Below are 23,481 nucleotides of genomic sequence, written 5' to 3' on the forward strand. Positions count from 1 at the left end.
ATTTCAGCCGGATCGGATGAAATTTGCTTCTCTTAGAGCAATCGCAAGCCAAATTTGGGGGTCCGTTTATATGGGGACTATACGTAAAAGTGGACCGATATGGCCCATTTGCAATACCATCCAACCGACATCAATAATAACTACTTGTGCCAAGTTTCAAGTCGATAGCTTCTTTCGTTCAGAAGTTAGCGTGATTTCAACAGACGGACGGACGGACATGCTCAGATCGACTCAGCCACGACCCAGAATATATATACTTTATGGGGTCTTAGAGCAACATTTCGATGTGTTACAAACGGAATGACAATGTTAATATACCCTCATCCCATGGTGGAGGGTATAAAAAAAGAGCTTGAACATCCGAAATAAAATCATGTGTCCGTTTCTAGTTCAAATGCTCCATTTGCACCCTTTCGAATACCGTGGGATAAAGAGTAGTTTTCTTTTTTAAGTGTTGACAAACCACTGAACTTCTTTTGTAAAAATGTAGAAATTTGATGTTAATTTATTATCTTAAACCGATTTCAAAAAAATCCCCACAAAAAGACAAAAATTTATGGAAATTCCCCACCAAATCCCCAAGTCCCCAACTCAAAAATGTCATCCCCATTCACGAAAAATATCCCTAATTTGGGAAAAAATCGCCAATGCTGGCAACACTGCCGTCTACACATTATAATATTATGTATCTAAAAATATTAGATTCCAATTTTAAATGCGTCCCCTAAATTCTGAAGTTATTAGATTGAAATATTTGTTTGCATGAAGGTTAAAACAAAATTTGGACTGAAATAAAGCAAACTAGTATATACGGGCTTAAGTTTTGGTCTGTCCTAATCTTAAATACCCACCACCATGAATCAAATGATGACAGTTACTCTCCCAAGCAGATTGGTTCCAATGATACGCTGGATTTATAACAATCATATTTGTTTGAATTTTTGAGGGATCTTAAACATCTCTTCTAATCTAAGCGGGCAAGAAAATCCGATGAAATAACGGCTTCATAAGATGTGAAATCCAAATTCTATAAATATTTACCGTCATTTCTCGAATGCGCACGAGAAGTAAAATCGGGAAATGTTACTTCCAGTTTCATGCAATTTGAATGATCAGTGTACTTTCTATACCGTCAAGAATTTAAATAGGGAGATCAGTGTATATGAGGATTATATAAAATCCTTTGAGGATATACCCATCTTTGATTTCGACTAAAACTAATCTTTGCCAAATTCCAGGACGATAGCAGCTCGACAGCGTGATTACAACAGACTATATCGTCTGAGAATTTCTCCCTAATCAAGATAATATAATACTGTTTCTAAAACTTGGACACTCTCAAAATCGAACATCTCTCAAAAGTGAACAAATATTCTGAGACGTATTAAAAAAACCCTCTCATAACGGAACACCTCCCATATGTGGACAAAATTTAGGCAACCATTGGTATTCAGATCTGAGAGGCTTCATTGTACTTTTTATCGATATTACGATGTGTTACAAACGGAACCACAAACTTATTGTAACATACCATTCTATGGTAGTGGGTATAAAATTAAAGTTGAATTACACACCATACGTCAATCCGTGCGTTAATGGAAGAGTTGATTTTTTTCTGTTTGCGGCATACTATTCGATTTTAAAGAGAAATTTCAACTCTTCAATCATCGGACGCATTGTACGCATTGAACGCATGGTATGTAATTCTAACTTAACATTACAAAATGGTGAACGCACTTTAACAAAACAAAAGCATTCACGGACAGCTCACTCTGTAGATTCAGTAGTGAAAACGCATAAATTGAAATATTGATCACGATCCCAGTTCAGAGGCTCAGAGCCAATCTATTTATGTCCGTCTGTTGAAATGACGCCAACTTTCGCAAGAACAAAGACATCAGTTTGAAATTTAGTACAAAAATGTTTGATTTATATACACTTGTTGACGTAGAATGCTTTATTTCAACTTCCAGAAAAATTATACATAATTTCATTAAAAAGAATTTCTAAATCTATGTCTACTTCGTTTAAATTTTGTATAAATGCCACAGTCGTTTTCGACAAAGTGGATTTTTAAATAATACATACTAAAGAACAGAATAAACACATAACATTCTCCCCCCCGTGAATCAGGCTGATTCACCATCATTCGTAGCAAATACAGCTAATTTTGAAACAGGACGTCGTTTAATTCCACACGACGTCTTTACTTCGGCGGAACGTACTTGTCCATCTTTGGCTGGAAATACTTTTATAATTCGTCCCTTTAACCATTGACTTCTTGGCATTGTTGCATCCACTATGATTACAAAATCATCTATTTTCACGGGTTTTGATTTATCTCTCCATTTTGATATTTGAAGAAGTTGGGGCAGGAATTCGGTCACCCATTGTCTCCAAAAACGATCCTTTAAATTTTGGGCTATTCTCCACTGTTTGCGAAGACATAGATTTTCTTCAGAACTGGTTGGAGTTTGGGTCGAGTTTAAACACCCCAGCAAAAAATGATTAGGTGTAAGCGGTTCATCATCCTCAGAAGATAGTTGAATTTCTGTAAGAGGTCGGGAATTGATTATGTTTTCTGCTTCAATTAATAAACTATTAAGCGTCTCCAATCTGGGAGCATCATTTTGAAGCGTTTTAGACAAAATCCTCTTTATTATTCTTATAAGACGTTCCCAAGCACCTCCAGAGCTTGGATTTTCAGGGCAATTAAAAATCCATTCGATATTCTTGTTAGCAACTTCGTCGTTGATTCTGTCAATATCAATAAGCCGTTCATGTCGCTTCAAAAGTTTTTGGGCACCAATGAAGTTCGTCCCGTTGTCACTTCTTAGTCTTATGGGAATTCCTCGTCTATTAATGAAATTCCTTAGACACAAAATTAAGGCATCGGTTGACAAATCGTGTGCCAGTTCAATGTGGGCAGCTCTGACCGTTAAGCACGTAAAGACTACTGCCCACCTTTTCTCCCTTCTACGACCAATTGAGACATTGAACGGACCACAGAGGTCAACTCCTGTATACGTAAATGGTCTAACATATGGTGTTATTCGATCTGGTGGCAGCTGGCCCATTTGAGGAATTGTTGGTTTCGCTGCATCCATCCTGCAGACAGAGCAGTTTCTTCTGACTCTATTATATAAGGTCTTGATTCGTGGAATCCAGTACCTCTGACGTAATTCATTTATTGTGAGACACATATTCTGGTGATGGTTTTTGATATGATAATGTGTCATTATTAATTGTGAGACCCAATGGCTGTGAGGCAGTATTATGGGTCTGCGTGCACCATATGGCAAATAAAGTGCTTCATCAAGACGTCCTTTAACGCGTAGTAAACCATCCACATCCAGGTAAGGAACTAGCTTGTATATGGAGCTTCTTTTGGAAATTGGCTTACCATGTCTTAAGCAATTGATCTCATCTGAAAAATGTTCCAGTTGAACCCATTTACAAATTTCTCTATCTGCTTGATCAATTTCCGTGGCGATTAAATACGTGGTTTTCTTCGGCGCTAGTTTGGCAAATCGTAGTATCCATGCTACAGTCCTTTTTAATTTGATGTAGGAAGAAAATTTTTGATAATTTACCAATGAATCCTTTTGATTCGTGGATATAAGATAGTTTGGCTTAATTTCTTCTTCTAAAGAAGGGTTGCATAGCACGATATTATTAGGCGGCCAGTAACTTTCGTTCTCTCTCAAAAATTCCGGACCTTTTATCCACAGACTTTCATTCGTGAACTTCGGTGGATAAACAGTTCTTGTACCAGAATCTGCTGGATTTTGGTTGGTTGGTACATACCTCCACTGATTTGGTTGGGAAAGATTCAAAATTTCTGCAATGCGATGGCTAACAAAGGATTTGAATCGCCTATTGGACGAATTTATCCATTGGAGAACCGTTTGGGAATCAGACCAAAAAGTTACGGATGTTATCTCACATTCATGTCCATCAACAACAGCTTTACTTAGGCGTGCTCCTAGTACAGCAGCCTGCAGTTCAAGACGCGGAATACTCATATGTTTCAGAGGAGCACATCTAATTTTTCCCATAACGAAAGAAATGTCATTTCCAATTTTAAAGTAACAGACAGCTGCATATGCCTCCTTGCTTGCATCAACAAAAACATGTAGCTGTACTTTCATGGTGGATAACGTTGGTGACAAACAGCGTTTTATATGGAAACATTCTATGTTCTTAAATTCTTTCCACCACATATCCCATTTGTTATAGATATGATTTGGAATCGGGTCATCCCAATCGATTTTAAATTTCCATGTCTCTTGAACAAGAGTTTTCGAATACAATAAAAAGTCTGCTATCAGACCATAAGGATCGAATACAGACATCGTGATTTTCAAAAGTTCACGCTTTGTTGGAGGTCGTTCCCCAACGAGAACTTCTTGGGGAAGTGAGTGGAACTTTGTTTTGAACTCGAAGACGTCTCTTGATTTGTTCCAATACATTCCCAAAATTTTGCTTGTCAATATTTGTTTTTCCATATTGACTTCTTCCATACTAGGTGAGGATTGACCGTTCATAATCTCTTCCAGGTTTTGGCTATTTGATATAAAACCTCTTAGTTCAAACCCCGCCATTGAGTGTATTTTAACGACTTGTTGAGAAATCTTGATAGCTTCGTCTTCAGTTTGAAAACTGGCCACAAAATCGTCCACGTAATGTTTCTCTAAAATAGCTGCACATGCTTCTGGATATTCATGCGCATATTCTTCTGCATTAATATTCTTTACGTATTCTGCACTACATGGGGAGCATATAGCACCAAAGGTCATGGAAGTCATTGCGTAATGTTTTATGGGCTGTTTGGTATCGCCATTTCTCCATAGAAACCTTTGCGAATGTTGGTCTTCTTTGCGGATTTTAACTTGACTAAACATTTCACGAATATCTGCGGCAACGGCAATATTTCCTTCACGAAATTTCAACAGAATTTCAAGTAAGGGCTTCACCTGCTCTGGTCCTTTTAATAGAAATGAATTCAATGACGCTCCAGAAGATTTAGCTGCAGCATCAAAAACAACTCGTAATTTTTCAGGTTTTTGGGGATTGACCACCCCAAAATGTGGGAGGTACCATACAGGAGAATTTTTGTTAGAAACTTCCTCGCTGCTAAGTTCTTGGGCGTATCCTTTTTCGAATCTCATTTTTATATCTTTCTGCATAATGTACATCGTGGGACATCTTTCTTTCAGTTGCCTCTAGCCGTTTATATGCCATTTCATAACTAGGTGGCATTTTCGGTGGAAAACTTTTCCATAAGAGCCCAGTTTCAAACCGATTTCCTATCCTCTTCGTAGTTTTCTCCAATATATCTTTAGCGATTTGTTCCTCAACTGACAAAAGTGGGGGTAAACTCGGGTTTACACCAAAGTTCTCCGTTGCAAGAAATTCTTGAACAATGTTACTAAGATCATCTTCTCTTATATGCAAAACAATAGGCTGGTCAGAATCATTACCTATCGTTCCGTAGGTAAGCCATCCAAGTTTACATTGCATTGCAATCAAACATCCCGCCTGCTGGACTGTGGACGGCACTCCAAGTATGGCGTTGTCCAAACCAAGCAGCAGCATTGGGGTTACGTTCATGTAATCGTCAATCGGTAAGGTTGACAATTCAGGGTGATGTGATTTGAAAAAGGATTGCTGTGGTAAATTTAATGACTTCACTGTGTGTAAGTTCCGCAATGAGTACTTGGCTGTACCACTACCCACACCTTCAATTTCACAATTTACAAGAAAAGACTTTTCTTTGACAACCTTCTCCCCGTACCATTGTAGAGTCAGATTGGATGATTTTCCTTTTAGTCCCAAGAGACGAGCGGTATTTTCTTCAATTAAGGAGAGTGACGATCCTTCATCGAACATAGCATACACTGTAAGAGAACCAGAAGGGCCAGACAATTTTACGGGTAAAATTTTAAAAAGTTTACTCGCCTGCAACTGTTGGTGTCTGCAATTTAGCAACTGATTTGATGCATTTGCTTCGGGAAGATCGGTTTCGTCGTGAAGCGTCTTATGATGGTATAATTTGCAATTATTTATACCGCAAACTTTCTTAAACCGACATTTATTGGAGCTATGACCTTTGTACAGACAGCAAAAGCATAGTTTCAGCTGTTTAGCATTTTTCCACCGTGAAGATAACGACATTTCTTCGGCAAATCGCTTGCATTTTGCGACTGCATGCTCACCACTGCAAATGTCACACCTAGACTTCGGATTCTTCGATTTGTCAAGCACCATCATTTGGTTTGTTTGTTGTGTAATCGGGTTAGAATTATTCGGCATCATACTTATTACTTTTGCCAAATCTGCAAGCCATGTAGAAAAGTCGCCGACATTTGGAAAAGGTCTAATATTTGCAGCTACCTTTGTCCATTCAAACTGTTGCTCTATAGGAAGCTTGGAAATCATTTCCTCTAATAAAGTTGGGCTCATAGGATGCTGTTGACATCCAGCAGACGTAAGAAATGCGACCACATTACGAACCATCGAGGAAAATGTAATAACTTGTTCCATCTTCCTTTTCGTGATGTTTGGAAATAGTTTAACTTTGTTTAATTGCGAACGTACCAATATATCCGGTCGACCGAACCGGAATTCCAATTCCTCAATTACTTTTGGTACGTCGTTGGGATATATAAGCATGGAAGAGACTGCTTCTCTCGCTGGACCACAAAGGCATTTTTGGAGACGCATCAAATTTTGCCGAAAACTGTATTTAAATGCGTCCGTTGTGTCCTTAAAATTGGCTATAAACAGTGGCCATTCGTCGGCATTGCCTGAGAATAGCGGCAAATCATACAGCTTACAAACCGAATCTGCATTCACTAAAAACTCAGGATTTGGCAAATCCTGTCCGGATACCCTCTCATTTTGTATCAATTGAGGATTTATATTACCTTGGGGTGCAGCTGCGGATTCCTCTTCTCTGTTGGCAATAACGTTTTCGTTTGCATTTTGGATATTGTTCTGGTCAATTCTGACCTCGACTTGATGGAGTTGGTTTTTCAATACTGCAATGTCGCCACGACTTGCCACAACTGCTCTTGTCAATTCTTGAAGGCCCTCCACAATGTCTTTCAGTTGGCTTTCCACAGAGGCTTCCGCAGAGACTTCCACCATCGTAGTATTAAACGCACCATCTCCAATAGGAATGGGAATGGGAGATATCGGTTCCTCCCGATTTGACCGTAAATTATATGGACGAGACATATTTTATTAAAAAACTCCAATTGAAAGCAATCACAAATTATTGGAAAAAATTGTTCCACACAAGATTGACTGCGACAAGAAAATTTAAAACTGTTGACGTAGAATGCTTTATTTCAACTTCCAGAAAAATTATACATAATTTCATTAAAAAGAATTTCTAAATCTATGTCTACTTCGTTTAAATTTTGTATAAATGCCACAGTCGTTTTCGACAAAGTGGATTTTTAAATAATACATACTAAAGAACAGAATAAACACATAACAACACTGAACAAAAAATCATGCCATGTTCCCAAGATTTTGCCTTTGTACTAATGATTTTGGTACTGATTCCGAGCCAAAGAAGCAGAGAATTGAAGTAAGGACACATTTAAGACACAATTAAATTCGAGTTTTGCGTACTTGATTCTAGAAAACATTCATTAATTTTTCAGCTTTTTTCTTCATGTGCTGCTAAAGTCCTTTGAAAATGTGTTAACGAAAACTTCATTTTCCAAATTCAGACTCGATTTCAAGTTGAAACATGTCCTAATTTTGTATGAATTTTTGCTTTGCGGTCAAAATGCAAAAAATCAAAACAACGACTTTATTGAAAAGTTGATCTCGTTTGGACAAGGAAAAATACTTTATATCAGAGAAATGTGTCTTCTATGCTAAGCAAAACAAGTATATACAGCAGTAAGTTCGGACGGGCCGAATCTTAAATACCCACCACCATGAATCAAATATAATATTTTCATGACAAATGTATTATTTAAGTTTTTAATTCTTTGTGATGGGCTATGGTAAATTTTTTGAGGATGCAAATAGAACAAATTTATTTCATAATTTCATGGCGTTTCGTCGGCTTTTTTTCCGACTTTTTCAACAGGGGTTATATTGATAAATCTTTTGAAGGAGTAATAACTTTATATATGAATTTCATTTTTCTGGATTTTTTAAAGTTTGACTTACAATTTTTTGTTCCTTACATCCCAATTATTTCTCTTATTTTATATAAAAACTGGACCTCGCGACAATCAAAATATAAATAGATCAATAATCTAATGTAAAAAGCTTAAAAACTATTATAGCAGAACTGTACTCTCTAAGTTATAATATTTTCCTTTGAAAATTCTTCGTCGTAGTGGGTTACTTGATAATATAGAAATTTTAGGCAAAATGGATAAAAACTACAAATTCTAGAAACTCAAGAAGTAAAACCGGGAGATCTGTCTATGTGAGGGCTATACTAAAACATGGACCGATAATCACCTTTTTCGGCACACCTCTTTATGGTCCCAAAATACCTCTAGATTCAGGCAAATTCGGATAACAACTACTGATTCTAGAAGCCTAAGCCTAAGGGAGATCGGTCTATATGGGGGCTATACCAAAACATGGACCGATAATCACCTTTTTCGGTCCACCTCTTTATGGTCCTAAATTACCTCTAGATTTCCAATTTCAGGGAAATTGAATAAAAACTGCGGATTCTAGAAGACCAAGAAGTAAAATCTGGTAATTGGTCTATATGGGGGCTATACCAAAACATGGACCGATAATCATCATTTTCGGCACACCTCTTTATGGTCCTAAAATACCTCTAGATTTCCAATTTCAGGAAAATGGAAAATTAGATAAAAACAAGACCCCAAGTCGGGTGGTCGATTTATATGGGGGCTATATCAAAACATGGACCATCTTCGAACTTTACCTGCCTGCAGACAAAAGACGAGTTCGTGCAATATTTCAACACGATTGCTTCATTATTGAAGACTGTATCGTGATTACAACAGACAGACAGACAGACAGACGGACATTGTTAAATCGTCTTAGAATTTCTCCCTGATCAAGAATATATATACTTTATATAGTCGTAAATCAATATTTCGATGTGTTACAAACGGAATGACAATTCCGTTCCCCATCACCATTCTATGGCGGTGGGTATAAAACCGCATTCGTATTTTAAGCACACGAAATCTTTCCTCATAAGATAATATGTTTTTCAGTGTATGCATCAAATATTGAAATTGCATCTGAAATTTTCTTATACATGAATACCTGCGTTGATAACGTATATGGAAAAAGTGAACGAAGATTCTATAAATGAGATCTGTATCTAAATTAACATTTTTAGAGCCTACACTAATAGAAAAAGTTTCGTTATATTAACAAAATGTGTCGTTAAAAGTCAGCCAATGAAACAAATTCGTTAATACAACGAATTTTTTCGTTAACATAACAAATTTTCTGCAAATCAACGTAACGGTTCGTACTATTACCGAATATTTTCATTGTATTAGTGAAAACGTTTCGTTATATCAATGAAAATTTTTCGTTGGCTGACTTTTAATGAAATTTTCTTTGTGTGTAGATTTAAAGCTAGATAGCTCCCTATAAAATGACCTTATTAACTTTAACTTGTCATTCCGTTTGTAACACATTGAAATATTGCTCTACGAGTAAGACCCCATAAAGTATATATCCTGGGTCGTGGTGAAATTGTGAGTCGAGCTAAGCCTTTCCGTCCGTCCGTCTGTTGAAATCACGCTAACTTCCGAATGAAACAATCTATCGACTTGAAACTTGGCACAAGTAGTTGTTATTGATGTAGGTCAGATGGTATTGCAAATGGGCCATATCGGTCCACTTTCACGTATAGCCCCCATATAAACGGACCCTCAGATTTGGCTTGCGGAGCCTCTAAGAGAAGCATATTTCATCCGATCCAGCTGAAATTTGGTACATGGTTTTGGTATATGGTCTCTAACAACCATGCAAAAATTGGTCCACATCAGTCCATAATTATATATAGCCCCCATATAAACCGATCCCCAGATTTGACCCCCGGAGCCTCTTGAAAGACAAAAATTCATCTGATTCAGTTGAAATTTGGTACGTGATGTTAGTATATGGTATCCAATAACCATGCAGGAATAGGTTCATATCAGTCCATAATTATATATAGCCCACATATAAACCGGTCCCGAGATTTGGTTTTGGAGTCTCCTGGAGAAGCAAAATTCATCCGATCTGGTTGAAATTTGCTTCGTGGTATTAGTATATGATATTTAACAACCATGCCAAAAGTGGTCCATATCAGTCCATAATCATATATAGCCCCCATATAAACCGATTCCGAGATTTGGTTTTGAAGCCTCTTGGAGGAGCAAATTTCATCCGAGTCAGTTGAAATTTGGTACATTGTGCTAGTATATGGGCGTTAACAACCATGCCTAAATATAGCTCTCAGATAAATCGTGGCGTCGACTGGCAAAAAATGGTCGGCGGCGCGACTCGGTGGCTTCATTCTCTGGTCGCTTTATATGGGGGCTATATACAATTATGAACCCGTATGGACCAAGTTTTGCGATTGGGGATTGGTTTATCTGGGAGCTATAATAACTGTAGACCGATATGGACCAAGTTTGACATGGTTGTTACCGGCCATATACCAGATTTCTACCGAGAATTTCGCTCCTCCAAGAGGCTCCACAAACCCAATCTGGGGTCGGTTTATATGGAAGCTATACGTAAAAGTGAAAGAAAGTTTTCCTAGATATTTTGAATATTGCGAATCCTAAAATTTAGGTTGCGTAGTCTTTAATATCACGTAAATACTTTTTTTTTTCAGTGTAGAAATGACGAATATCGGATTTATTGACCCATATTTTGGTATAGCTCCTATATAGATCAATCAGCTGGGTTTTCTTCATGGCCATCTAGACACTGTTATTTCCATAAGCTATTAGCCAATAAGAAACTAAATTTATTATCTCTTCCCGACAGATCTATACTGAAGACTATGGAAATTCGCTTTAGGCCGCGATGAAACTTTGTTAGATTGGTATCTGGATTTATCGTCTCCACACGCAGAGAATGATCACCACAAACATGTTTCAAGAGCAAAATGTTATTTTTGTATGGTGACCATGTAACATGTTTGTCACTAAAATATTATTTTCTCGTCAAATATAACCTGCTTGCGAAATCAGATACATGGTTTCCGAGAAAATTACATGGTTGCGAAAACCATGTTACATGGTCACCACCCAAAAATAACATTTTGCTCTTAAAACATGTTTGAAGTGATCATATTCCTTCTCTGAGTGCATAACTTAATAATACCAATTCTCTTCATCTTCTTATCCTATATCCAATAATTGTAGAATTTTGTTTTAATTAATTAATTAATAGCCAAACTTACCATATAGAAATACATACAGAAATTGATCGTATGGATGAAAATAGTGACATACCTGAAATTGAAAAAAAATCAAAATTCTTGGGTTTTACCAAGTAATAATTTAAAATATAAACTATGCAATAAATATATTATTATTGAATGGAATTGCGAAACTCCTTCGGCCGCTACATAATTAACCTACAACTAACACGATTTCTTATGCGGAGGATATAGATTTGGATCCCAGGAGCTAGATTTAGATCCCAGGAGGATACATTTCTTTTATTTAAACCTACAACACTATAATCTGCTTCAATTTCCCTACTCTTCCATCTTAATTTTAACACTGAGATGAAAATGAATTTGAGTTGCACTCAAGTTCCTGGAAAAAATGTGTGTGTGCAATTGACATTTTATTAAATTGTGATTTTGTTACTGAAACACTTTTCTTAATAATTGCTCTTCCCATTTCATATGAAACTTTAATCGCATTCAATTTCAATTGTTCCCCGATTTGCCATACGACCTTTGTCCAATTGAATAAAAATCTACAAGTTGCCAATTTTCGTGTGCTTAACCCTCACCGTGTGGCAGATAGCACGTAGCAAATAGACAGGGGGAAAGTCAGTTAAGGGAAAATAAATATACCGGTATTAAGGATACAAAACCAACAACAAGAACAACATAAACGTCACTCTGGTTGCGACAACAAAGACAACCCGGAGCAGAGACACCATTAAGCAACCATCAATTCTTGCGTATGCTGCCTCCTTTCCGGTGGCCCCTTTAACACAATCTAATGGAGTGTTACGTGTAGACCACTGAAATTAAGTTGGAAAATGCCGTCATCAGCGTTGCTTTAACTGTTGCATGTTCCACCTCCTTTGTGGAGGTGTAGCTAGAATTTTATGACACGTCTGTTGAACCAATTTTATGGCCTATAATTCTAAATAACACATTTACAACAATAACACCCATGTTTTGAGTAGGGCTACAGCGCTTACACTCTTTTGTCTTTCACCTTCTAAGTGTGAATGTGAATAACTTCGAAAAGGGTGACCCACACACAATTCACCATGTCAAACAATTGGTCTCATACAGACCTCTTCTACACCACACAATGTCAACAGTGGTACCACAATTCAGTCCATTGTGGTATCACAATTGGGGAACAGTGAATAGTACAAAATTAGGTTAGTTCTAGTGGCTGTCCGTTATTTCAGGATCAATAAGACTATTCAGTCCATTGTTATACCACAATGATGAACTTCACTATTATAACTGAGTTTAGCTCTCTTACGATATTTAGTTAAATGACAGGGGCTTCCTTTTTATAGCCAAGTCCGAACGGCGTTTCACATTACACACTGAAAACAAATATTGATCTAATATGTAAAATTATGCAAAATTTTAGAACAATGTACACATCATTAAGGACAAATTTCTTTAAAATAAAGACATTTTAATTAAAAGAAAGTTCATAATCTTTGATTTAAATATTTTCTTCTTTAAATTTAGGACACAATTTTTCAAATTTGCTTTCATTCTTTAAAGTCGTATGTATTTGAAGTAAAGCAACATTCCCCTGTCTAAAAATCCCAATGTAACTCTTTAGTAAACAAACAAGATCCTGAAGACATTAGCTGGCAGCTCTTATGGAAACAACGCATTGTCCCTTTTTTATAAATGAGGTCTCCGTTTGGACTCCCAGTATTAGCGGAAGGTAATGCTAAAAACTGTTCTCCGTCAAAGTCACATATCTTTGAAGTCGTATGTCCTTAAAGTAATGAACAACATTTTTGATTAATAGAAATTATCTTTAAATCAACTGAGATATTGAATTTTTGAAGGATTGAAGATAAGAAAGCTTCAAATATAGGCTCAGGCTTATAAGAGTATATACACTTTGACAAGCGATGTCCACTTAGGAGGACATTCGTAAACGACACCAAACTCTATTTCCCTATTTAGTTTTGATTTATTTCTCGATGTTATTTTAAAGTAGAAGCGTTAATCTAAATAAGCTATAAATATTTTCCACATTGGTGAATGAATTTGTATAAACTTCTTTAACAATAAACGAAAAATACGAAATTTTGAGAACATTTTTCTGCTGTTTGTCTCCCGAAAAATGGACATCCATACAAAAACTATTTTTTCTCACACTTCGAAAGATTTTATCGGCCAAATAGCGCTTATTTTCGTAAGGCCATTTGGTCAGAATTCAAGAATCAAGTTTTCAGAACAAACTCATATAGCTCTTGAAGAAATTGAGGTAGATCCTCCTAATTACATTTTTCATTCTACATGCTGTTAATACAAATAAAAACAGAAGAACGTTTTGAGTTTTTAATATTAGGTTTATTTCGGTAGTGATTTTGCATTTTAAATGTTTTTGTACCCTACATCATAGGATGGGGGGTATATTAACTTTGTTATTCCGTTTGTAATATGTCGAAAAATTGGTCTAAGACCCCATAAAGTATATATATTCTGGGTTGTGGTGAAATTCTAAGTCGATCCATCTGTTGAAATCATGCTAACTTCCGAACGAAACAAGCTATTGGCTTGAAACTTTGCACAAGTAGTTGTTATTAAGGTAGGTCGTATTGGGCCACTTTTACGTATGGGCCACTTTTACGTATAGGGTCCATATAAAGCGACCCCAAGAATTGGCTTGCGGAGCCTCTAAGAGAAGCAAATTTTAATCACTCCGGTTGAAATTTGGTAGGCGGTGTTTATAGAAGATTTGCTGATAAGTCTCCGGTCTAACAAAGAAAAACACATTTTTTTGTCAAAATTCGTTTTTGTTATTCAACATAGTTCCCTTCAACAGCGATACAACGATTATAACGACCTTCCAATTTTTTGATACCATTTTGGTAGTACTCCTTCGGTTTTGCCTCAAAATAGGCCTCAGTTTCGGCGATCATCTCTTCATTGCAGCCAAATTTTTTCCCTGCGAGCATCCTTTTGAGGTCTGAGAACAAGAAAAATTCGCTGGGGCCAGATCTGGGGAATACGGTGGGTGGGGAAGCAATTCGAAGCCCAGTTCATGAATTTTTGCCATCTTTATCAATGACTTGTGGCACGGTGCGTTGTCTTGGTGGAACAACACTTTCTTCTTCTTCATATTGGGCCGTTTTGCCGCGATTTCGACTTTCAAACGCTCCAATAACGCCATAAAATAGTCACTGTTGATGGTTTTTCCCTTCTCAAGATAATCGATAAAAATTATTCCATGCGCATCCTAAAAAAACAGAGGCCATTATTTTGCCAGCGAACTTTTGAGTCTTTCCACGCTTCGGAGACGGTTCACCGGTCGCTGTCCACTCAGCCTTCTGCCGATTGGACTCAGCAGTGTAGTGATGGAGCCATGTTTCATTCATTGTCACATATCGACGGGAAAACTCGGGTGTATTACGAGATAACAGCTGCAAACACCGCTCAGAATCATCAACACGTTGTTGTTTTTGGTCAAATGTGAGCTCGCGCGGCACCCATTTTCCACAGAGCTTCCGCATATCCATATATTGATGAATGATATGACCAACACGTTCTTTAAGGCCTCTGCTATCTCGATCATTTTCATTTTACGGTCATTCAAAATCATTTTGTGGATTTTTTTTGATGTTTTCGTCGGTAACCACCTCTTTCGGGCGTCCACTGCGTTCACCGTCCTCCGTGCTCATTTCATCACGCTTGAATTTTGCATACCAATCATTTATTGTTGATTTCCCTGTGGCAGAGTCCGGAAACTCATTATCAAGCCAAGTTTTTGCTTCCACCGTACTTTTCCCCTTCAGAAAACAGTATTTTATCAAAACACGAAATTCCTTTTTTCCATTTTTTTCACAATAACAAAAGTTGCTTCACAAAAGACGCTCTATCTCACAAACTAATTGACTTACAGACGTCAAATTTTGAACGAATCATTTGAAGGTTGGTACTATATAAAAATAATATGCATTTAATACTAGAGGTGCCATCTATGTGTCATACCGGGGACTTATCACCCAACCTGTTATAGGCCCCATACAAACCGATCCCCAGATTTGACCTCATGTGCCTTTTGGAGAAGCAGTCCATAATCATATATAGCCTCAATATAAACCGATCCCGAGATTTGGTTTTGGAGCCTCTTGGAGGAGCAAATTTCATCAGAGTCAGTTGAAATTGGGTACATTGTGCTAGTATATGGCCGTTAACAACCATGGTCCATATCGGTCTATAGTTATATATAGCCCTCAGATAAATCGATCTCCAACCACACAAAGATTGGTCCATATCAAGTTCATAATTCTATATAGCCCCCATATAAGCGACCCCCATATTTCAATATCCATGTCGATTCGTAATTATTTGTAGACTTACATATACATAACTTTTTTGTCTAATATGTACCACGTATGGACTAACTCACAATTTAGAAAACGATGTTAAGAAGTTTTAAGATACCACAACCCAAGTAATTCGATTGTGGATGATAGTCTTTCGTAAAAGTTTCTACGCAATCCATGGTGGAGGGTACATAAGATTCAGCCTGGCCGAACTTACGACCGTATATACTTGTTTTATTTCTAAAAAGTCGACTTTCGGTTTTAGCGATTATTGCAAAATAGAGTAATGAAATTTCCTGGCTTCTCTCGATGAGTTATCACCTACCACATGAATTGAATAAGAGAAACCCGCTGGCATATGGAAGATAGTAGCTACTCTTGTCGTTCTTTACAAATGAACCACCCTTATTGCATGGTCATGCCATGCGTACATTTTCCATTGTCCCATAAAATATGGAACATGTTGTTGAACAAGTCACTTATTTAAGGTAACATTCGATATACATATAAAATGTCATAGATTCATTGAGGTAATGGATTTTTCTCATTCCTTAATACACTTTTCCCCCCTCTATGTATGTATCACCATACTCCAAAAATTTCATATTTATCGATGTTCATCAATCACATTCCAATGTATGTGCTAGCATATGTTGCCATACTTTTAAGATACTCCAGAAACCACAGATATTCCTTGTGGTATATTTGAGGAGAACCAAAATTATTTTGCAGTAATCCTAATCAGCATATTTTGGTTCAGGTATTAAATAGCACAGTAAGCAATTAATATAAAACTTTAATTTTTACCATATGCATATTAATTATTTACCATAATAAATCTAATTATATATGAGCCGTACTACTTAGTTATAGAAGTAAATACAAGTTTGAAATGAAGTAATTACGACCGAAATGTTGGTTGGATTGAATTATACACTGAAAACAAGTACATATGACCGCAGGTTCGGCCAGGTCGTATGTTATATACCCTCCACCACGAACTGCGTACAAAATTCTACTAAAGACTGACATCCACAATCGAATTACTTGGGTTCTGTTGACAATTGCCGATGGCAAAGTATCTTAGATCTTCTCAACATCTACATATGAGTCCATATGGAGTCTATGTTAAATACAAAAAGGCAGAATAAATTCCAATTTAGTTCTATAAATAATCATGAACCGATGTGAACCAGTATTCGCATGGTAATTAGGGCGCAGGATCAGATGAAAATTGTTCGACCATGAGGCTTTCGAAGTTAAATCGTTTATAGAAGAGCTACATATAATTTGGACCAATATATTAACATCACGTACGGAATTTTAACCGGATCGGATGATATTTACTTCTCCAAAAGGTTCCGGAGGTCAAATCTGCGATCAGTTAATATGGGCGCTGTACATAATTACACGTTTACACTGAAATTTTTTGATCTGCTGAATTGGAACAAAAATGTTAAAAAAAATGTATGGGAAATTTTATGGAACGTTATTTTTAGTTTTTCGTCCTTTTTTTCACTAAACAAATTATATCTCGGATTAGAAATGTCCGATTATATAGTTGATTGTACTTAAATGAAATGCATTTTTGTGTGGCCGAGTGGTATTTTTATGTGTGTGAGGTGCTCATATTTGGATGTTTTGATATATAAATAATTTCTTAAATGCAAATGGCGCCATGCTATAAACGTCAGTTTTTCTAGTCGAAAACAAAAAACAAGTAAGGAAAGTCTAAAGTCGGGCGGGACCGACTATATTATACCCTGCACCACTTTGCAGATCTAAATTTTCGATACCATATCACATCCGTCAAATGTGTTGGGTGCTATATGTAAAGGTTTGTCCCAAATACATACATTTAAATATCACTCGATCTGGACAGAATTTGATAGACTTCTACAAAATCTATAGACTCAAAATTTAAGTTGGCTAATGCACTAGGGTGGAACACAATTTTAGCAAATAAATATGGGAAACATTTAAATCTGAAACAATTTAAAGGAAACTTCGCAGAAGTTTATTTATGATTTATCGCTCGATATATATGTATTAGAAGTTTAGGAAAATTAGAGTCATTTTTACAACTTTTCAACTAAGCAGTGGCGATTTAACAAGGAAAATGTTGCTATTTTGACCATTTTTGTCGAAATCAGAAAAAACATATAAATGGGAGCTATATCTAAATCTGAACCGATTTCAATCAAATTTGGCACACATGACTATATTACTAATTGCACTCCTAGTGCAAAATTTCAACCAAATTGGGCCAAAACTCTGGCTTCTGGGGCCATATAAATACATATCGGGCGAAAAATATATATGGAAGCTATAACTAAATCTGAACCGATTTCAATCAAATTTGGCACACATGACTATACTACCAATTGTACTCCTTGTGCAAAATTTCAAGCTAATCGGGATAAAACTCTGGCTTCTGGGTCCATATAAGTGCATATCGGGCGAAAGATATATATGGGAGCTATATCTAAATCTGAATCGATTTCAACCAAATCTGGCACGCATAGCTACAATGCTAAATCTACTCCCTGTGCAAAATTTCAACCACATTGGGCCAAGACTCTGGCTTTTAGGACCATATAAGTCCATATCGGGCGAAAGATATATATGGGAGCTATATCTAAATCTGAACCGATTTCAACAAAATTTATATATATATATATATATATATATATATATATATATATATATATATATATATATATATATATATATATATATATATATATATATATATATATATATATATATATATATATATATATATATATATATATATATATATATATATATATATATATATATATATATATATATATATATATATATATATATATATATATATATATATATATATATATATATATATATATATATATATATATATATATATATATATATATATATATATATATATATATATATATATATATATATATATATATACCCTGTGTCCACAGTGTGGCACAGGGTATAAAAACAAAGTACCACAAATGGAAAAAGTTCGCTAGTTTTCATGATTATGAACAGATAGGACCAATTATTGTGTGATTGGACCAATTTTGGTATGGTTGTTAGCGACCATATACTAACACCAAGTTCCTAATTTGAACCGGATCGGATGTATTTTGCTCCTTCAAGAGGCTCCGGAGGTCAAATCTGGAGAACGTTTTATATGGGGCTATATATAATTATGGACCGATATGGACCAATTCTGGCACGGTTGTTAAAAATCATATACTAACACCATGTTCCAAATTACAACCGGATTGGATGAAATTTGCTTCTCTTGGAGACTTCGCAAGCCAAATCTGGGGATCGGTTTATATGGGGGCTATATAATTATTGACCGATGTGGACCAATTTTTGCATGATTGTTAGAGACCATATGCCAACACCATGTAACAAATTTAAGCTGGATCGGATGAAATATGCTTCTCTTAAAGGCTCCACAAGCCAAATCTGGAGATCGGTTTATATGGGGCTATATATAATTATGGACCGATATGGATCAATTTTTGCACGGTTGTTAGAGACCATATACCAATACCATGTACCAAATTTCAGGCGGATCGGATGAAATTTGATTCTCTTTGAGGCTCCGCAACCCAAATCTGGGGATCGGTTTATATGGGCGCTATATATAATTATGGACCGATATGGACCAATTTTTGCACGGTTGTTAGAGACCATATACCAACATCATGTACCAAATTTCAGCCAGATCGGATGAAATTTGCTTCTCTTTGAGGCGCCGCAAGCCAAATCTGGGGATCGGTTTATATGGGGGCTATATATAATTATGGACCGATGTGGACCAATTTTTGCATGATTGTTAGAGACCATGTAACAAATTTAAGCTGGATCGGATGAAATATGCTTCTCTTAGAGGCTCCACAAGCCAAATCTGGGGATCGGTTTATATGGGGGCTATATATAATTAAGGACCGATATGGACCAATTTTTGCATGGTTGTTAGAGACCATATACCAACATCATGTACCAAATTTCAGCCGGATCGGATGAAATTTTCTTCTCTCTGAGGCTCCGCAAGCCAAATCTGGGGATCGGTTTATATGGGGGCTATATATAATTATGGACCGATGTGGACCAATTTTTGCATGGTTGTTAGAGACCATATACCAAATTTCAGCCGTATCGGATGAAATATGCTTCTGTTAGAGGCTCCACAAGCCAAATTTGAGGGTCCCTTTATATGGGGGCTATACGTAAAAGTGGACCGATATGGCCCATTTTCAATACCATCCGACCTACATCGATAGCAACTACTTGTGCCAAGTTTCAAGTCGATAGCTTGTTTCGTTCGGAAGTTAGCGTGATTTCAACAGACGGACGGACGGACATGCTTAGATCGACTCAGAATTTCACCACGACCCAGAATATATATACTTTATGGGGTCTTAGAGCAATATTTCGATGTGTTACAAACGGAATGACAAAGTTAATATACCCCCATCCTATGATGGAGGGTATAAAAATGTTGACAAAATTTTCCACAAAAATAAAATTTTGACAAAATTTTCTATAAAAAAAAAAAATTTGGCAAAATTTTCTATAGAAAAAAAAATTGACAAAATCTTCTATAGGTATAACATTTTGGCAAAATTTTCTACAAAAATAAAATTTGGTAAAATGAAATATGTCATGTTATTAATGAAAATTTTCCTTGTCTTGATGAAAATGTTTAATGAAATTTGCTTTGTGTGCAATACCCACAGAGAATTGCGTCGTTAATGCACCCGTGGTACAATTAGTCGCTTGGTTTGCACGAAATCAATGCCAAAACCTGTGTAACACGGTTTTAACCTTATCTTACTTAACCTAACATCGAATTTAAGTCGACTCTTGTCTTAATTCAAAGAAAGAAATTGAAAACGAATCCTATGGTCTTTGACAATCAAATTTTTTTCAAAAATATGTTAAATCGACATAGCATACAATACAATTAGGGCATCAATATTCCTTAAAACCTTCTAGATTATTATGCTAGAGATTCCATGTAATTTGATATTAAGGTAATGCTACAATATTGCTCCCCACATTATGGTAAAGTGGGTGAGAATTAGAGTTATTAAACAACACACAACACCTATTTAGGTCCATATGCCTTCCCATGACATTAGAGTAATGATTATGGCTTACAATCATCCTGTAATAACTTGTAAATGTCAAGGGTCTCTAGGAAGCCTTAGATTTTTGAAATTTGCTCATGGTTCCCATGCCTTCGTAAGGTGGCAGGTTTTGGTAAAATCAACAACAAACCCTTGAGTACTAAGGCAGTATTGTTAGATTTTATAACCTTAGAAAAAAAAAACAACAAACGAACATAAAATATAATTTTATACAACAGCTATTCAAAGTAAAAATTACTCTCGCTATTGCCAAAAAAAAAAAAGAAAACATGGATAACACAAATAAGCACCACTGCGGGGGATGGCAGGATGAGAAATGCTATTTCTGGGAAATCACAGCCACAGAGAATTCAACCGCACTTCAACAAAGAAGCAAGGGTGTCATAACCCTAATCCGTACACTGAAAAAAATATTGTCGTGAGGTCAAAGATTTCATGTCTTTAAAATACGAATACAAATTTTGCTTAGCATAGAAGACGCATTTCTCTCAAATAAAGTTATTTTCCTTGTCCAAAAGTCGATAAACTTTTCAATGAAGTCGTATTGTCCTTATAATTAAGTGATTTGACTTAAAAATGGTTATCTTAACATGAAAGAAAAAATTTATAGACTAAGGTCAACTTGACTTTAATAATTCAGAAAAATTCTTTAAATTTAATGAAATTGTCTTTAAATTTGTTGTCTTTTTGCATCTTGACTACAAAGAAAAAAATCGTTCAAATATAGGACATGTTTTTCAAAACTTTATTTTAAAGAAGTTTTTTACTTCAAACATAGCATAATTTCTACTGGAAGTCAAGTTCTAATTTGGAAAATAAAGTTGCCGTTAACTCGTTTTTAAAGGACTTTGATACCATATGAAGAAAAAAAACGGAGAAAGCGAAAAATTAAAATTTGCTTCCTAGAAGCAAGTACACAAAACCTAAATTTAAAAGAGAATTGTGTCTTAAAAGTATCCTTACTTGTATTCTCCGCTTCTTTGGCTCGGAATCAATACCAAATTTATTAAAGTAAAGACAAAATCTTTGGAACCGAGTATGCTTTTTTTTCAGTGTAGAAATAACATTTTGTAGCTCCATGCAAAAATTTCTTTTGCTCCTTGTTAAGTTAGAAGAAATTTTCTTTTGATGGGGTAATGGAGTATATAAGATCAAGACCATGGAAGCACAAATCCATTTCATGGCTTTATCCAATTTCTTTTGAAAACATTTACACATATTTAGGACCTATAAAATGGCTTATTCGGCTTTTTTATTTGTGTGTGTGTGTGTTTCTTTTAGCTCTTTTTTAATATGTCAATCCAATTAGAGTTTTGCCACCATTTGAAATTCTAAGATGTTTTACGATTTCAACATCAACCAAATAACAACTCCTTAAAATAGGCAACATTTAATGTAAAATATAGTTAATGGGTCTTAGCCCTCAAATGTACGCAAATGTTATTTTGATTTAAATTCTAATGTGGTATTTTCATTACATGCAAATCATACATTTTATAATGAGGCTATTCGAAGGGTTGACAAATAGAGTTCATTTTAATTTCAATTAGTTTCCCAAACGATGGGACGTAATGGTTTCTATTTTTTGTACCCACCACCATAGAATGGTTACGGGTAAGTTTATCGATTTGCCACTATATATATTCTTGATCAGGGAGAAATTTTAAGACGATATAACCATGTCCGTCTGTCTTGCTGTTGTAATCACGCTACAGCCTTCAATAATAGCGCCATCGTCCTGAAATTTTCACAGATTCGTGTTTTGTGCAGATCAAGTTATAAGATGGGCTATATCGGTTCAGGTTTTGATATACAAAACGACCTCCAGATTTGGGGTTTTGCGCTTATATAAACCGTAGTTTTTATCCAATTTGCCTGAAATTGGAAATTTGTAGATAATTGAGGACCATAAAAAGGTTTGCCGAAAATAGTGAGTATCGGTCCATGTTTTAGTGTAGCCCCATATAGACCGATCTCCCGCTTTTACTTCTTGCTTTTCTAGAATCCGTTGTTTTTATCCAAATTACCTTAAATTGATCTTTTACGACCACAAAAAGGCGTGTCGAAAATGGGTATAGCCCCCATATAAACCGATATCCCGATTTTACTTCTTGGGCTTCTAGAATCCATTGATTTTATCCAAATTCGCCTAAAATTCCAAATCTAAGGGTATTTTAAAACCACAAATAGAGCCCCCCATATAGACCGGTCTCTCGAGTTTACTTCATGGGCTTGAAAACGAAAGTAAAATATAATAAAAGTTGTTAAAATCTACAGATTTTAGATTTCCAATCAATTCTTTTTTACATCATTTTCTTGCAAATTTAAGGCCGGTACTCTGTTCGGTTTTCGCGTTGAAACTCCATACAAAACCACAAAATGAGAAAAACTAGCGAACTTTTTCCATTTGTGGTACTTTGTTTTTATACCCTGTGCCACACTGTGGACACAGGGTATATATATATATATATATATATATATATATATATATATATATATATATATATATATATATATATATATATATATATATATATATATATATATATATATATAT

General features: G+C 35.7%; 1 protein-coding gene across 1 annotated transcript; it reads right to left on the minus strand.

Annotated features, from left to right (window-relative positions):
* Nucleotides 1-2,129: 2,129 nt before the first annotated feature.
* LOC142225064 (uncharacterized) lies at nt 2,130-7,152 on the minus strand. The gene is made up of 3 exons (XM_075294839.1): nt 5,242-7,152; nt 3,172-5,183; nt 2,130-3,108 (listed from the first exon to the last, which is right to left on the minus strand). The coding sequence occupies exons 1-3, from the start codon at nt 7,150-7,152 to the stop codon at nt 2,130-2,132; spliced, it is 4,902 nt and encodes a 1,633-aa protein (XP_075150954.1).
* Nucleotides 7,153-23,481: the final 16,329 nt, after the last annotated feature.

The sequence above is a fragment of the Haematobia irritans genome, chromosome 2 (assembly GCF_050003625.1).
Source record: "Haematobia irritans isolate KBUSLIRL chromosome 2, ASM5000362v1, whole genome shotgun sequence".
Taxonomy (NCBI): Eukaryota; Metazoa; Arthropoda; class Insecta; order Diptera; family Muscidae; genus Haematobia; species Haematobia irritans.

Bases quoted from the DNA above. Each gene is read 5' to 3' on its own strand.
- LOC142225064 (XM_075294839.1), bottom strand. From the start codon at position 7,152: ATGGTGGAAGTCTCTGCGGAAGCCTCTGTGGAAAGCCAACTGAAAGAC. The intron at 5,184-5,241 runs GCATATAAACGG...TACATTATGCAG, and splicing joins TGCCACCTAGTTATGAAATG to AAAGATATAAAAATGAGATT. The intron at 3,109-3,171 runs GTACTGGATTCC...CTCTGTCTGCAG, and splicing joins ATAAATGAATTACGTCAGAG to GATGGATGCAGCGAAACCAA.